The sequence below is a fragment of the Sceloporus occidentalis genome, unplaced genomic scaffold (assembly GCF_023333645.1).
Source record: "Sceloporus occidentalis isolate IW3139 unplaced genomic scaffold, rSceOcc1.0.p SCAF_33, whole genome shotgun sequence".
Taxonomy (NCBI): Eukaryota; Metazoa; Chordata; class Lepidosauria; order Squamata; family Phrynosomatidae; genus Sceloporus; species Sceloporus occidentalis.
The window spans coordinates 8,960,361-8,976,815 of NW_028317013.1; the positions used below are offsets into that span (position 1 = coordinate 8,960,361).

Sequence of the window (16,455 nt, forward strand, 5' to 3'; positions counted from 1 at the left end):
CCCTACCAGGTCGGGGAGAAGGTCTGGTTGTCCTCCAGAAATCTCCACCTCCGCCTATGCCACAGCTTCCTTCCAATATGCGCATACACAATGTGTTCCATGTCTTGCTGCTGAAACACCTGGTTTGTAATCGTTTTACTACAGTCGCTCCTCAACCCTATCCGGTGTACGTAGGAGTTCAAAATCTGCTCCATTGTCGACTCTTGTTTGTTCCATGGGAGGCTTCAATATCTGGTCCATTGTAAGGGGTAAGGCCCAGAGGAAGAGATCTTGGGTACCAGCCCCAGATGTCCATGCTCCCGCCGACCTCTGTGCCTTTCATACACGTTTTTCCGGCAAACCCAAGCCTGCCCCAAGCTCTCTGCCTTTACACTGTGGGAGGTTCTTTGAAGCTCCACCTTGTTCTGCCCTATATAAGCCTGCAGCCTGCATTTGTCCTTGCGTTTTGCTTACCAAGTGCATTTTGTTGTTCCCGAGTTCCTGTGTATGACCCGGCTCGTCTGACTACCCGCTTTGGCTCCTGCCCTGCCTTGTCTTGTCATTTTGGTATATGCTCCTGAATTATGATTTGTCTTAGTTTGCTTGCTTTTTACAAGAAAAGGTGTTTTGTCCCCTAGTCCCTTAGATTAGGCAGGAAGCCTAATTTTTTAAAGCAGCCCTGACTCACCCAGTGAGTGAAAACACAGGTAAAAGCTTGCTTGATGTTCGGTATCAAAGCAGAGCCTGACTTTTTGTGTTTAAAGCCAGAAGTATCAGAAAAGTTACTACAGGGATAACTGTTGCTTTTTGATCCTACGATTGTGAAGCAGAATTCCACTTTGAGCTGTCTGGCAGCTGATAGGGAATTTATGCTGGATTTTGACCATTGTGAGACAGGTTAGTTTTCTTCTACTGATGTTATTGTGGTCACAATAGCAATCCTGCTTAGTATGAGAGAACGAACACGTTCAGATATTTGGTGTGTGCTTGCCTGGGGAATCAATGGGGGAAAGCTACCATCTGTGGGATTATGGCTAAAAGATCCCTAGGTCATAATCCCCATACCACAGCCCTGAGGAGATAGATAGGTGCAAAACAGGTAAATAGAGCTTTTCGGTAGCTCACTGCAAGTTCATGGGAGAATCTATGCTAAATAATTTGTAAACAACCTGATACCGGGTCAATGTTGTGTGTAGCAGAGCAGCTAGCTCGTTGCCATTCATTGAGAGTCATCCTTTGAGCCATGCTTCTTCTTTCAGTTCCTATCTGAGGTGAGGGCAGGGAATCAGAGGCCTCCTTCTGAGGGAGGCTGCAGGAGTGGGATTGTGTAGGAGGGCTTAAGGTGGTCTGTCATGCAGGGGTGCGGGTGTATGAGATATAGCTTAGATGATTTCTGTGTATCAGTACATCCTTAAGTCCTAAGGAACCTATACCAGGGCTTGACAAATTTGTTGTGAATCTAGGCGCTAGGTAAAAAAGTTAGGAGCCAGGATTTTTTTTAAACTAACAGTTGGTCAGGAGTGATCTGATTATCAGCAGCCCACTTACTAAACTCACAGCATTTGACCTGGAAGCACCCTGGACTTTCAGGTCGGTGCTGTTTTTTTTTTATTTATTTATTTATTTATTTATTTATTTTGGGTTTTTTTAACTCTTTCGATGCTGATGTTCCATTGGAGCACAGCATTGACAAGCTTGTGGGGACAAATGTTAACCCCTGCAATGCCACGAATGTGTCATACACAATTGTGGCATTGAAGGGGTTAACGCTGCACTGTCGCTCTCATGGAGCGATCAGGCAGCAGGGGGGTGTTTGGGCTGCTCTCCACACTCATGCTTGTTTTTTCTGTTGCTGGTCTGCCTGGCAGACCACCAGCAGCAGAGCCCCGTACAAAACGGGAATTAACCCCTAAATGCCGCGATCGCGGCATTGAAGGGGTTAACGCTGCACTGTCGCTCTCATGGAGCGATCAGGCAGCTGGGGGGTGTTGGGTCAGGTCCCCACACTTGTGTGGGGAACCAAACAACACACAACCCCCTTCCCTGAAGCTGCCTGTGGCAGCTGAAAACACGATTGCTGGTTTTGCAGCAACCGCGTTTTCAGCCTACAGGATCACTCCGTGGGAGTGATCTCAGGCTCGGGGGCGGGCTCGGAGTGGCTGTGCTGGTCTGCCCAGACTCCTGGGCAGACAGCAGCAGCAGCAGCGCCCCCGTGTGGTGACTCAGCCTCTTACATCCATAATTTTTTCTGGATGTAAGAGGCTGACAAAACCTAGGCGCCAGGACAAAATTCTCTGTCGCCATGGCGACCTGGCGCCTGGGATTTGTCGAGCCCTGACCTATACAACATGACTTAACAGTAAATTCTATGGTTGTGAAGGAGTTAAAGATGACAGGGATTCCAGAAGGCAGGCCATATACAGGACAAACAGTAAAAACAACTATAAATAAAACAAACCATGTATAAAGATCATAAACTTAAAAGAATATTTAACTGTGTGGAGGAGAATCAACCACATCCAAAAACTCATATTCCAATACATAAACATTGATGTCACAATGAATGTTATAGTAATCTGTGGCATTTCGTAACGGGTAACATTTTAAACAGTCATACATTTTGGTAAGATTATAATAAATACCACTTTTTATATTCAACCGTTCATTTTAAAACCATTAAAACAAATACATTACAAATATAAAATCTTTTTAAGTGAGAGTTTAGGCAAAGACTAATTAAAATAATAACAATTAAAAAAGTACACAAAACCAAAGTGAATCCATAAAAAAGAAACAGATCCCAATGTCTACCTTTTAAATTGTTATTTGTAACAGTTATATAACACCACCAACTTTCCAACATATGTTTATGTCTTTAATAAATGAACATAAGAATGTGTTTAAGAAAGTTTATTTATTTTAACTCTAATTTTTTATAAAATTGCTAAATTGCTCTGTTTTGGTTCAACATCAAATATAATTTAATGCTAACAGTATGTCCTAATGCAGATAACCATGTACAATGTAGGGCTGCACTAATTTTATATCTATATACACAATTTATCTTATTTGAGGATAATGAAGAAGATATACGAAAAGCCTACCTGGTCGACATCAACCCTCTCACTTAGTGGGACCGCAGAATCTGCCTTTTGTTGTTGAACTATCCCTGTTCCCAGCTCTTCTAAAAGCTGCATTAAAAGAGACCAATATTATTACTTGAAAATATACATTTATATATACACATATATATAATAAGCCACTTCACCATTTTTGGTGGATCATCCAAGCATAAGTGATGAAGAAAAAGTTCCATCTCCCTTAATCTTCACTTTCATTCATCTTCTCTAGTGCCACCCGTCACCATCACTAGTATCTGTTACAGTTCAAAATGTGATATGTTCACTCTCTCCTTAAAGAAGAAAATGGATTATGGCTACTACAATCATCTCTACTCTGCCCTTTATTAACAACACACTGGAAAAACATCCAAACAAACTTTTTGAAAAAACAATGAGTATGTATGTTGAAAGAATAAACTATATGACTGCCACTGCCCATTGTGTACCTTTTGCATGATGTCATGTGTACAGATGGCCACTGGTGGCGGTCCAGGTTACTGAATAATTAATATGTGTGGCCAGGTTGGCAATCCGTTGGCCACTGTCAAGTAATTTGCCGCCTCCTGTCATGTTTTCAAAATCTAGATTTTTCTCCAGGGTGCTAGTTATTTAAAAAATATCAACAAGCCCAAAAAGCCCCAGCATCTTCCTGTATTTTCTGGTTTTATTGTCTTTCAGAGTCTTGTAGTTTCTCTAGTGTGCCGTTATTATTTTACATTTTAGAAATACCACAGGCTCGGGATGTTGACAACAATGGCCCATTAGTAGGCCCTCTGTTTTCAATAATATTTCAGAACACTGGAACACTCACATATGTTGTGAGGTATGGTATGTATAATAACACTATCTTAGTCTTCCATTTTTTCCCTTTTTCTTTTATAATATCTTGTGGCCTGGATGGCAGCCTGTGTAACTTTTATTCTGGAAGAAGGAGGAGGGACATAATAGTGGATGCTATGCAAGGGAGGAAGGATGATGACTGAACATCTGTCAGTCCCCACTCCAGATCCATCCCAGACACTAGAGACATTATAGTAGTATTGATAGTAGCGGTTAAGGAATTAAATGTATAGCCACGGGCAATTAGACAATTCAGATTTAGAATGCTTGTAAGACTGAGAATAATACACTGTCTTCCTGTGACTTCGGCAGTGATAGATTTGACTTCAAATCTAATAGATATCCACTTTCAAATGGAAGAGTCTTCCATAGTCTATTGTAGCCTATCTATGGTAGTGTCCACTTTGGGTCCATCTTCTTAGCTAACTCATCCAGTACTAGGATATGTTCAATTTTTTGTCAGATTACTTGATGTTGGTAAGCGATTTGTATGCCAGAAATTGAGGAGTAATACGGTTGGAAACCCCAATATTTTAAAGTTGGGCTAGAGCCAGTTCAAGAACTGCTGCATCTGAGGACCACCTCATCAGAGGTACTGCCTCCTCATTAGGTTGCCTGGGACAGCAAGTATAAACCCTTGAACACTTGGGCAGAGAATCCTGTACCTTTTAGAGGACAGGCAGGAGGGGCTGCAGGCTAAGGGATTGTAGTATGAAAACTCAAGAGTGTGAGTATGTTTTACAGTCTGTGAAACCGCATTTACTCTAAAGCTGCCTCCTAACTTTCTTATGAACTAGGGGTTGTAGTAGCCAAGGGTCCAGGGTTTGTTACCTCAGATATCTGTTTATCATGTCTTCACATATATCAGGTGCAAACAGAAAAAATGTAAGTGATCAGAAGACAGGGCTGTGGTAAATGCAGACAAGATGAAGAGGGACCTATCCAACTACTGTTCAGGAAATCCGCAAGACCTAAGCAAAGTCTACACCCTGTCAATAGAAAGGATTCTCAAGATGGAGAAGGAGACGATATAAAGAACTGTCACAATTTGTAGGTGCAAATCTGTTACATAAAGGCTTAGATGGCTCTGCAGTGAGGATAATAAGAAAGGAGAAAATGTATTTTCTTCCATGCTATAATGAAATTGGTCACAAGATGGTGCTCAAACACCATTAAAGAGACCAGAAAGGATGAAGGTGAAATAAAATTAATGGAAAAACACAGCCCAACTCAGGTAGCTAATGGTGTGGGTCCAATAAGAGCTGCATTAACCTTTTTCACTTTATCAGCAAGCTGCAAATGGAGGAAAGAGGTTGCAAATATCTCAGCTTTCTGTAAAAAAGGATTAAACAGGCTCCTCCAAAAATAAAAATCTAGCACTAGCTGAAATTAACAAATGTCATGGCATCCCACCTGCCTCCGGCACACCAAACTATAATCAGGCCTTACCTTTGTACCATGAAGTTGAATTGACGCATCCGCTTCTTGCAGGCACTTGCACACCACCTCGCCAAGCTCAATAAAGTAACTCTGTGCCATATTAAAACATCCTTTTACAAGACGCGAAAGAACCTGGAAAATATTAGCATAAATTGGTTAAATGTATTAGGTCCAGAACTATCTTGCACAATCTAAAACAATCGTAGGTCTAAATATAAAAAAATAAAGCTTTAAAACTTGTTCTTGTCTGTACAAAAACCAATTATAGTTTTCATAGAATTCGGTGGTTCTATCAATACACATACAAGCAACAAGACAAATATACGCTATCATATTGTCATAAGCCTGTAAGCTTGCGAGCAGGGCCCTCTCCACCTAATGTATCAGTTTGTCTTAGTATGTCAATTATAGTCTTGTCATACCCCTTGAATATATGTATTGTAAGAAGCCCTGCGTACATTGTCGGCGCTATATAAATAATAATAATAATAAGCTAAACAATGGAATAAGGACAGGGGAATTACCCCAGTAAATGTAATAATGTAAGAGTCCATGATTCTGTAGTATAATTGCCTTGTTTATTTTTTTTTTATATGGTTTTCCTTTGGTACCTGCAGTGCTTCCAGCCGGACAGGAGAAGGCTCAGTGAGCAATGTACATACAGTTGCTCCATCGTTGTCAGAATAAGTGTCCTCCCTTGGTTTGATTACCAGTGTAATGCATAAACGAATCAACCAGCAAGGCTCAGAGTGGGACTGCTCAGAATGGATGCAGTTTTTCCCATCTAAATCTGGCAATTGTTCTTTTCTCCACCATTCACAATCACAAACACTTCCATTACTTGACAAGAGCAAAAAATCAGGCTGATGTAAAAGTTGTTGTACTTCAGGTAAAGTGATCTGAGCAGAAACAACGGCACCCAGTAAAGTAAGACTGGAAACTCGAACATTGACATCTGTAAAAACAAGGGGGAATATAGACACAAAATAAAAAATCAACTCAGAAAAATATATTCGTATATACCAAAAAAAAAAAAATTGGTAATATGTGAAGTTCACAGTAGAAAGCTTTCAAGATTACTAAAAATATTACATTTATATATATATATTCATTCATTGAAAATGGTTGCACAATTGTAAAAATGAGATCACTGATTATTTAAAGTATATAAACATAAAAAAGCTGAACAGCAGATATACCTACACAAAAACATGTATATGGACTATTTATATCTGGCCACATTCTTTAAAATCAGCATCACAATTTTATATGAAACACATGGCTATAATTCTCAAGTGTTAAAAATTCAAACTAATGTAGCTTTGATGTTGCCCCAACACAGGAAGGCTTAGCCATGAATGTTTGAGAAAATAAAAACAAACACATCAGTGGAGAATTTGCATGTTTTAAAAAAACAGTGCAACCTTCTTCGTAAAGATGTCAATAATATAAAATACTTAAGTTAATAATATACATTATATGGACAAAAGTTTTGTCCTTAATTATTGAATTTGAGTGTTTTAATCAGGCCCCATTGCCACAGGTGTATAAGGCCCTAGCCATGCAGTCTGCATTTACTAGTATTTGTGAGAAAAAAATGGGTCATTCTAAAAAGCTCAATGAATTCAAGCGTGGTACTGTGATAGGATGCCAACTTTACAGTAAGTCAGTTTGTAAAATGTCATCCCTGCTAGATATTCACTGTTAACTGTAAGCAGTATTTTTTTGAAAACTGGAAGCTTTTAGAAACAGCAGCACAGAGCGGGGTCACAGAGTGCTAAAACTTGCCAATGCTTTGCCGATTCCAATGCTCTGGTGATTCCATAGCTCCAAATTTCTATCATCATAAATATCAGCACAAAATTGTGCAGCAGGAGCATGCAAGCCCCATATCACAAAGTACAATGCCAAGCGTTGAATCAAGTGTTGTAAAGCACCCTGCCACTGGACTCTGGAGCAGTGGAACCGCGTTCTATGGAGTGATAAATCACACTTCTCTGTTTGGAAGTCTGACAGGCGAGTCCGAGTTTAGTGGATGCCAGGAGAATGTTAGCTGCCTGACTGCATTGTACCAACTGTAAACTGCCCCCCCCCTTGCTACCTCTCTCTTCCTCTGCAGGAATCGCAAGGAATTATTACCTGGGAATTACTGTTCCTTGTTTCCTTGATGGCACAGACAAAGAGTTAGCTCAACCTGTCAGGTACGGCAGGAGCAAAAAAAAAAAAGTCCCCAAAAAAGTCTTTAATGCCTCGAGAAGGTATGAATATTCTTTCATACAGCCACTTTACAGATAATGCTCAGGTGGACACAAGCGACCTTGGTCCAGAACGAGTGGAGAGAGCCTTTAGACCCAAGGGAGGTTCAACCTTGGCTGCTATATAAGCTTCAATGATGGCTAGCTGGATCCACCGGCTGATGAAGGCCATGGAGACCTTTAAGACCATCCGTGCAAGTTTATGGATAAGCATCTCCTTAGCTCTAAGGTGTGCAGTCTCTTATGTTCAGGAGTTTGAGGATCTGGACAGAAGACTGGAAGGACAATCTCTTGGGATGCATGAAAGTCACAAACCACCTTTGGGGGAAAGTCAAGGAGCAAATGAAGGTCCACCTTGTCTGGAAAAAAACTGCAGAAAGGGCTCCTGAATAGAGAGAGAGATTGAAGTTGTTGACCCTTCTGGCTGATGTAAGGGCAACTAGGAGAATCACCTTGAGGGTGACTCAAGTGACTCAAAAGGATTGCCCATCAACTGTCTGAAGACCGAGTTTAGATCCAAGGGATAAAATGAAGGATGGACCCTAGGCCTCAGTCTGGTGATTGCTCTGCAGAAACTGATGATCCAAGGATGGTCTACCAGATGGAAATTCAGACTAGAGGGCTGAGATCTGAACCTTGAGAGGAGATGAAAGACCTTGGTTCGTCAGAAAGCACCTCTTAATAGCCAAGCTGTCAGTTTCCACGAGACCAGATTTGAGTGCAGGAGGGCACCCTGAGACAGAAGATCCTTCTTGTCTGACAGATGCAGAGAGCTGTCTATCACCAGCCGGTCCAGCTTGGAAAACCATACTCTCTTGGGTCAACAGGGAACAATGATGAAGACTAGGGCTCTCTCCTCCTTCCTGAGAATGTAAGAGATCAGCAGCAGAGAATGGAAGATGTAGGAGAGGAGAAAGTTCCAAGGTTTAGAGAGCATCAAGCCCAAATCATGTCCCCAAACACCCATGTAGTAGGCAAAAACTTTCTTGCAGAGGATAGTCCTTAGCTGAGTAAGTCCTGTAATAAACACTGGGGGGAAGCGCTATAACTAGGAAAGGCAGGGATTGTTTGGTGGAGAATGAATAACGCTAAGGGACTGTTTTTCAGAGGTTGGGCTAAGCCCTTAACAAATCTTAATGCTTCACCATACCGAGACATTTTGGAAAAATGCTATGCTTCCAACCTTGTGGGAACCATTTGGGGAAGGCCCTTTTCTATTCCAGTATGACTGTGCCCCTGAGTACAGAGCAAAGTCCATAAAGACACAGTTAGATGAATTTAGTTAGTAGACGAACTTGATTGACCCGCACAGAGCCCTGACCTCACAAATGCTCTACTGGATGAATGGGCAACAATTCCCACAGAAACAAAATCTTGTGGAAAGCCTTCCCAGAAGAGTGGCAGTTGTTATAGCTGTAAAGGGGGGACCAACTACATACGAATGTATATTTACAATGCAATGACATCAGTCACTATTAGTGTCAGGTTTCCCCAATAATTGTGCCCATATAGTCTATGTTGTTCTACTATGGAAATATTAGAAACATGCACTTCAAGCTGGTATAGACAACCAAAATTAACTTCTTAAAAAAATGCATCAACATTTACTTCCAACCAATTTGTTTCAACTGGTATTACATTTAATTTCAGTGTGGAACATCTCATGCTAAAAATACATTTAGGCCTAAATTGTGATAACAATGTATGTCACACTATGCACACAATGACCTTGTACGTACACACACACACACCAAAAGAGATTGCTGGGCCAAATGTTACATTTCAAGCGAACACACTGAGAAGATACACATTTCCAGTCATTTCCTTTTGAAATCACTACACGAATGTAATCTCAATTCACAATCTTTGACTGTATGCCACAGTATAAATGTGTACATTTCTGATACAAATGTGTACATTTCTGATACAAACGTATAATATGCCAGAAGAAAAGACCTAGATATTCTCAAAAATTTACAATCTATTATACTTCAATTAGCCATTTAATGTATTATTTTTAACAAATTGCTCTTTTACCTTTAAAAACCAACATGGTACAAATCTATATAAGGTATTAAAAGATACATTAAAGGAATATTTTTCAGGAGAGTGGGGGTTTTCAGCTCCTCTATACATTATAAGAGGACAAAACCAACTGACCAGCTTGGAAAGGGAAGAGCTCGACTGACCATGTATAGGTAAAAAAGTGAAATGTCTTAAAATTCTAAAGAATTGCGTCTCTGAAGGCATAAAAATGGGCAACAGAGAATGTATTTTTTTTCTTTTAAAGACAGCTACAGCCACCTTATTTTCAAAATATGCTTTAACTAGACTTGCTCATTTGTTTTCGTTCAAAAATGCGCTTTCGCTCTGAGCTTTGCCCATTTGCCCGTATAACGAACGAAGTAATGCAACAGCGGATGAAAAAAAAAAAACGAAAATTAATGTGCGCAATACGAAAATCTTAGTCCATTTGTTCGTCGCCGCAGCCACAATGTCAACTAAACTAAGAGGAGAAGAACCTTGCCTTTTTAATTCAACTTCTTCTACGCGTTTATTTCTGGTTTCCATGGGAACCCGGATGGAAGAATGTGATTCCTGAAAACAGATGTCGAATACGAAGACGGCGACGGACAAAGCTTGGCTAATAGAAAGTAGTTTTTTTGTAAACCCCTCCCCCCCCCCCCGAAACTGAACTTTTCGCCGGGGCCAAAGTGTAGTTTCAACGATAATAAAAATTAAGGCTATATAAATGTGTACCTTTGTTGCGGATGTACGGTTTGATTTGATTCCAAACTCTAGTAAGAAGCCCAGGTTTCAATCGATGGTAAGGGGCATTTGATACCAAATTCGCAAGGCACTGGAATATAAATGAAAAAAAGGTGAAACAAAAAATACATATTTACCAATTATTCCCCACTCTATAATTAAGCATAAACAAGTAATGAGCAATTACTTACCTTAATGATTTGTGTTAAAGTTTGTGATGAAGACTCCGCAACTATTGATAGCAACAGGCATCGGTGTAGCTCTCTGATACTTGACGCAAGAGTGAGAGAAAAAGGAGTGAAGGCAGTTTTGTGATTACCGACATCATCCGCAACAGATAGAAATAGTTTTGAGCCTTCTAAAATTGCAGAGAGGACTTGAAGGGCACAGGCTCGAGTCTGGTTCACAAAATAAAACACAACCATAAGTGAACTGTGTAGATATCATGCATGAAATTAGAAATAAGGGATTGTTGCAATACAACACACTTAGCTAGTGTACATGTAGAGATCTTTCATTTACATAGCAAGATAGAGAAATTAAACCAGAGGAAAATGTCATCTTCACATAAAGCACCTTTTTATATTTAAAACAAATGAGAGGAGCAGAGGAGACTTGCATTTTTATGCAATAAGAATGGGAAATTGATATGACTTATTTAAAACTAGACCTAGTTCTAGTTTTTGGGTTTCTTTTAATACTGGACCTACTGTATACATTTGCACCTCCATTTATATGTGGCATAAAACTTCTGTATTGTCGGTAATACCTCTTCCATTACGAATAACGTCCAATATCTTTGCATTATTGCACCATAATTATAATTTTATATATATATATATATATATATATATATATATATATATATATAAAAATATATACACACATACTTGCATTTAAAATAGTGCCTCTCTCTCGTGCACTGGGATTGGCAGATTTTATTAGTTGTGTGCGGATTCCTAGTTTATTTGGGGGTGTACATATTGTTTATATCAGCAGAACTGCAAAATCTGTATTCATATGCTTTCGTATGCATCGTGTTCAGTATTGCAGTCGGTAGGGTGACTTTCAAGAAAAAGCTCACTGATTTAAATATGCTTCATATAGGTTCATACAAGCTACATTTGAAGAAGAAACAACTGGAGTTGGTCCTTTAGAAAGCAAAGTGAAATCTTAATGTACAAACTCAAAAATCCTACCTCCTTCACATAACATGTTTGGGAATACTTCCAATTATGTCTGTCCTTAATGCAATTTGTGGCGCAATGCCCATTGTGTCAGCAAAGCATTTTGGCCATTTGTGTGTTAAGAACATTAAACTGGGTTTTAAAACTTACATTTCTTTTGGGAAAACAATACACGATTGTTTTCCTCTTAACTAATTATTTTTGTTCTTAACTGTCTTTTAGGGAATAGATGCTTTTATGTGGGCATATGTAAATCATAAGGTTCATGTTGGTCATGACTACATGTAGAATGCAAATAACGATATAACTGGGAGAAAACCACTAACCTTTGGTGAATGGTCTTTAAGTATAACAGTCATCAAAGATACAGATTGCTTATTTCCTAGGCCTGGCATATCTGGAACAAAAGATGACCAATATCCATAAAAAACTTTCTTATCCATTGACTTTATTGTAGATAGGAAGGTGGATAATGCTCCTTGTCGGACCTTGGCTTGGTAAAACCTAAAATAAAAGGAAATAAAAAATAAAAAAATAAAAAAAAAAAACGGAAATTTTTACTCACCGTAAATTCCTTTTTCCTTAATACAGTGGCAGTACGATGGGTACTGTTCTTTTCTCGGGACAAGATGCATCTAAAGATAACAAAAAACAATGAAATGCCCCGGGACCCCTCCTCCTCACCCATAAAAACCGGGGCCGAACCGGAGGTAGACAGTAAGTAACAAGACAGACACCAAATAGCTTGCCAAACATAATTTATTACATAAGGGAGGGAAACTGGTACTGCCACTGTATTAAGGAAAAAGGAATTTACGGTGAGTAAAAATTTCCGTTTTTCCTAACATACAGTGGCAGTACGATGGGATGTAGCAAGATCCCAGAAATGGGGGGGCCATATCAGGAGACCACCGCCTGGAGCACCTTACGCCCAAAATCCGCCGCAGAGGAGGAAAAGATGTCTAGCCGATAATGGTGCACGAAAGTGGAAAATGAGGACCAGGTAGCAGCCGTACAAATGTCCTCAGGAGAAGCTGCAGCTTTTTCAGCCCAGGAGGCCGCCATAGCCCGAGTGGAATGTGCCCTGATGGGCCATTGTAGAGTGAGACCACTAGAGTGGTAAGCCATGCGGATGGCGTCCACCAGCCAACGAGAAATGGAAGCTTTGGAAACTCCTGTCCCGGCTGACCGCCCAAAAAATTTGATAAAGAGCTGGTCTGAAGAACGGATGGAGGAGGTATGAGCAATATAAATCTCCAAAGCCCTCTTGACATCTAACGTGTGCCAAATCAATTCATCAGGAGAAGAAGGACACGGAAAAAAAGTAGGAAGAACCAAGGGCTGACTAAGACTGGACCGGGAAATGACCTTAGGGAGAAAAGAAGGTTTAACATGGAGAACAACTTTATCGTCATGAAAAATCGTGAACGCCGGAGAGGACGACAGCGCCTGGATTTCCCCAACTCTCCTAGCCGAGGTAATAGCCACTAAAAAAACTGTTTTCAGCGAAAGAAACTTCATGGAAACCTCCTCCAGAGGTTCAAAGGGAGCTGAACACAAGGCTCGAAGCACAATGGCAAGATCCCATGATGGAAACAAGGACCTCCTAGGAGGCCGGCGAATAGTAGCGGCCTTGAAAAAACGTCTAATAAGTACGTGAGAGGCCAGATCTAAAAGAAAAAAATGACTAAGGGCCGAGATCTGCCCTTTAAGGGTCGAGACACTAAGGCCCAAAGTCAGACCTTCCCGTAAGAAACAAATGACGGAATTGATGGCAGGAGGAAAAATGGGAAGGTGCCTAGCGGTGCACCATCGGAGGAACTTGGTCCATACCCGAAAATAAATTTTGGACGTTGAACTCCTGACTGAAGTCAACAGAAAGTCTGCGACGTCTTCGTTCAAACCCCGGTCACTCAAGATCAGCCTTGCAACAGCCAGGCTGTCAAACGGAACATCTTGAGAAGTTCCGGACGAAGGTCGATGTGCTCGAGAAGATGTGGAGAAATAGGAAGCTCCCAAAAGGTGACGGTCAACTGCCGGAGGAGGACAAACCAACCCCTGTTGGGCCAGTATGGAAGGATGGCCAAGACCCTGGCCTTGTCGTTTCGGATTTTCAGCAGAACGCGAGGAATCAATGCCACTGGCGGGAAGATGTAGGCCAACCGGAAATTCCACACCATGGAAAGACCGTCCAAAAATCGAGGAAGATCCCATCGGTGGAGGGACGCGAACACCGGGACCTTGCGGTTCTTGCGAGTCGCCATCAAATCCACTTCCGGAAGACCGAAGAGTGACACCAGAGTGGAGAAGGTTTGAGGGGTCAAAGACCATTCTGTCTGTGACCATTTTGCTCTGCTTAAATCGTCCGCGATTAAATTGTAGCGGCCTCTGATGTGCGTCGCCGAAATATCCGTAAAATGAAGTTGGGACCACTCCATAATAACTGCGCACAGGATCTGAAGACTCCGGATCCGCGTGCCGCCCTGCTTGTTGATATATGCGACGGCCGCTGCGTTGTCTGATTGGATCTTGACAGCTTGACCCTCTATCAATGACCTGAAGGCCAGGAGAGCCTGAAGAATTGCTTTTAGCTCTAGGAAATTTGACGAGCGGACAGCATCTACTGGAGCCCAATCTCCTCTTCGAAAAAGGGAGCCCAAATGGGCTCCCCATCCTCGGCCGGAGGCATCCGTGGTGAGAACAATCCAACTTCTGGGACGGAAAGAGAGTCCTCTGGCGAGATGGGACGACTGCTTCCACCAATTCAACTGGGAGAGAACCTGGCCACTTATAGTGAAGGACGTTTCCAGATCTTCTTCTTGCCTGGACCAGTTCGAGAGGATCTGCCATTGCAAGGGACGAAGCTGACACCTTGCCCAAGGAACCGCCGGGATGGCAGCGGTGAGAAGACCCAGAATGCTCATAGCCTTCCTGACAGAGCAAATCGGATTTCTTTGCAGCGACGAGATCTCCTGTTTTATCTTGAGGCGTTTGGAACGCGGAAGATAAACGCAAAGGGACATTGAGTCCACCAAAAACCCCAGAAAAAGAGTCCTGGAAGCGGGAATGAGGCAAGATGTTTTCTTGTTGATTAACCAGCCGTGGAGTTCTAGGAACTTCATAGTTGCGGAAAGGTCTGACAAAAGTTTCTCCCGGGAAGCCGCCATGATCAGCCAATCGTCCAGGTAAGGAATTATGGAGATATCTCGTTCTCTGAGATGAGCTGTCAAAGGGCAAAGGATCTTTGTAAAAACCCTTGGGGCTGATGCCAGACCGAATGGAAGGGCCTTGAACTGGAAATGATGCACCCTGTGATTGATGTGCAAAGCAAACCTCAGAAACTTTCTGGACGCTTCGGCTATCGGTACATGAAGATAAGAGTCTTTCAGGTCTAAGGTGACCATCAAATCTCCCTTTTTTAGCACCTGAGTGACTGAGGTGATACTCTCCATCCGGAAATGCTGGTAGGGGATACAGCGGTTTACTGACTTCAGGTCCAGAACCGGACGCAAGGAGCCATCCGGCTTTGGTACCAGAAACAACCGGGAATATACTCCTTGAAATCTTTGGCGAACAGGAACCTTCTCTATCACCGCTTTTCCCAGAAGCTTCATGCTTTCGGAAAAAATAGTCCAATTTTTCCTTTCCAAAGGGTAGGACGAAATCAGGAACTGGCGGACCGGAGGCTGAATGAACTCTATCCTGTAACCCTCCGAAATAATCTGACGAACCCACGGATCTTGTGTGGTCTGTTCCCAGGATAGGCTGAAGTGTCGTAGGCGTCCTCCCACCTTGCAGTCAGAACTTTCTTTTATCCTGCCTTTTCGGCCGATCTTGGAATTTTTTATCTCCAAATGGCCCACGAAAATTCTGAGATATGGAGGATCGGAAAACGGGTCTCGGGTTCCTATAAGGATATCTGCGGTTCCACCTTGGCCTTCGATCCTGAGGCAAAGCTCTTTTTGTATCCGAAATCTGCTTAATAAGATCCTCCAACGGAGCACCAAACAACTTCTTACTCTCTAAAGGTAAGTCACAAAGAGCAGATTTAGAAGCTGAATCCGCCGTCCAGGAACGTAACCAAAGGGCTCTGCGTGACACAGACGACAAGGCCATGTTCTTGGCCGAGAGCTTAAGGGACTCCTGAGCTGAATCCACAAAAAAATCGTTGGAAAGCTTTAAATTCTTCAACAGTCTATTAATCTCAGAATCAGCATCATCCGCAATACGATCTTGCAAAAGTTGAACAACTGCTTAAAGCGTTTAGAAATGAAGGCTCTTTTTTCAGGGTGCTTCCATTCCCTGGCGAGAAGGTCATCCACTTTAGGGAGTACAGGAAAACCTTTAACCTTCCCCACATCACCTACTAGGAGCATACGAGTCACCTCCTTCGTGAATTTACGGAGATCCTGGGAGGGGAAAACCATCTCTTCCTCCGAACTATCACTAGAAGAACTAGAGGACCGGGAGACCTCACCCGAGGAAAGGTCTGAATGAGAGGAAGACCTGGATCTCTTGCGCTTGTGTGTGGAATCCAATTTGACTCTCTCCTGAGATTGAGCTGCCGAAAATTGAAATGCTTCAAAAGTTTGCGCCAAATTTTCCTGGAACCACCCGAGGAAAGATTGAAGGTCCTTGCGCTTCTCAGCAGCAAGCTGGTCAGCAGAGCAGGCGTTGCACACCTTTTTCCTGCAGCCATCCGGCAGTGGAGTAGCACATTCAGCACATGACAAATGCTTAGCTTTGGAAGTGGCCTTTTTGGGAGCGGAAGCAGGTCTTTTATCCTTATCCGGATTCTCTGATGGTAACGGACTAGACATCTGATGAAAAGAAAAAAATGTATATTAAAAGAAAAAGAAAATA

At 41.9% G+C, this 16,455-nt stretch overlaps 1 protein-coding gene across 1 annotated transcript in view; it reads right to left on the reverse strand.

The window, feature by feature from the left end:
* Nucleotides 1–16,455, reverse strand: part of LOC149298400 (HEAT repeat-containing protein 6-like) — a 55,826-nt gene that overhangs the window by 14,516 nt on the left and 24,855 nt on the right. Inside the window, exons 9-14 of the mRNA XM_089487570.1 lie at nucleotides 11,919–12,096; nucleotides 10,597–10,803; nucleotides 10,397–10,496; nucleotides 5,993–6,336; nucleotides 5,391–5,513; nucleotides 3,084–3,170 (exon numbers count right to left, since the gene is read on the reverse strand). Of these exons, the coding sequence (XP_089343696.1) occupies nucleotides 3,084–3,170; nucleotides 5,391–5,513; nucleotides 5,993–6,336; nucleotides 10,397–10,496; nucleotides 10,597–10,803; nucleotides 11,919–12,096 (1,039 nt within the window). The remainder of the gene's footprint in view (nucleotides 1–3,083; nucleotides 3,171–5,390; nucleotides 5,514–5,992; nucleotides 6,337–10,396; nucleotides 10,497–10,596; nucleotides 10,804–11,918; nucleotides 12,097–16,455) is intronic.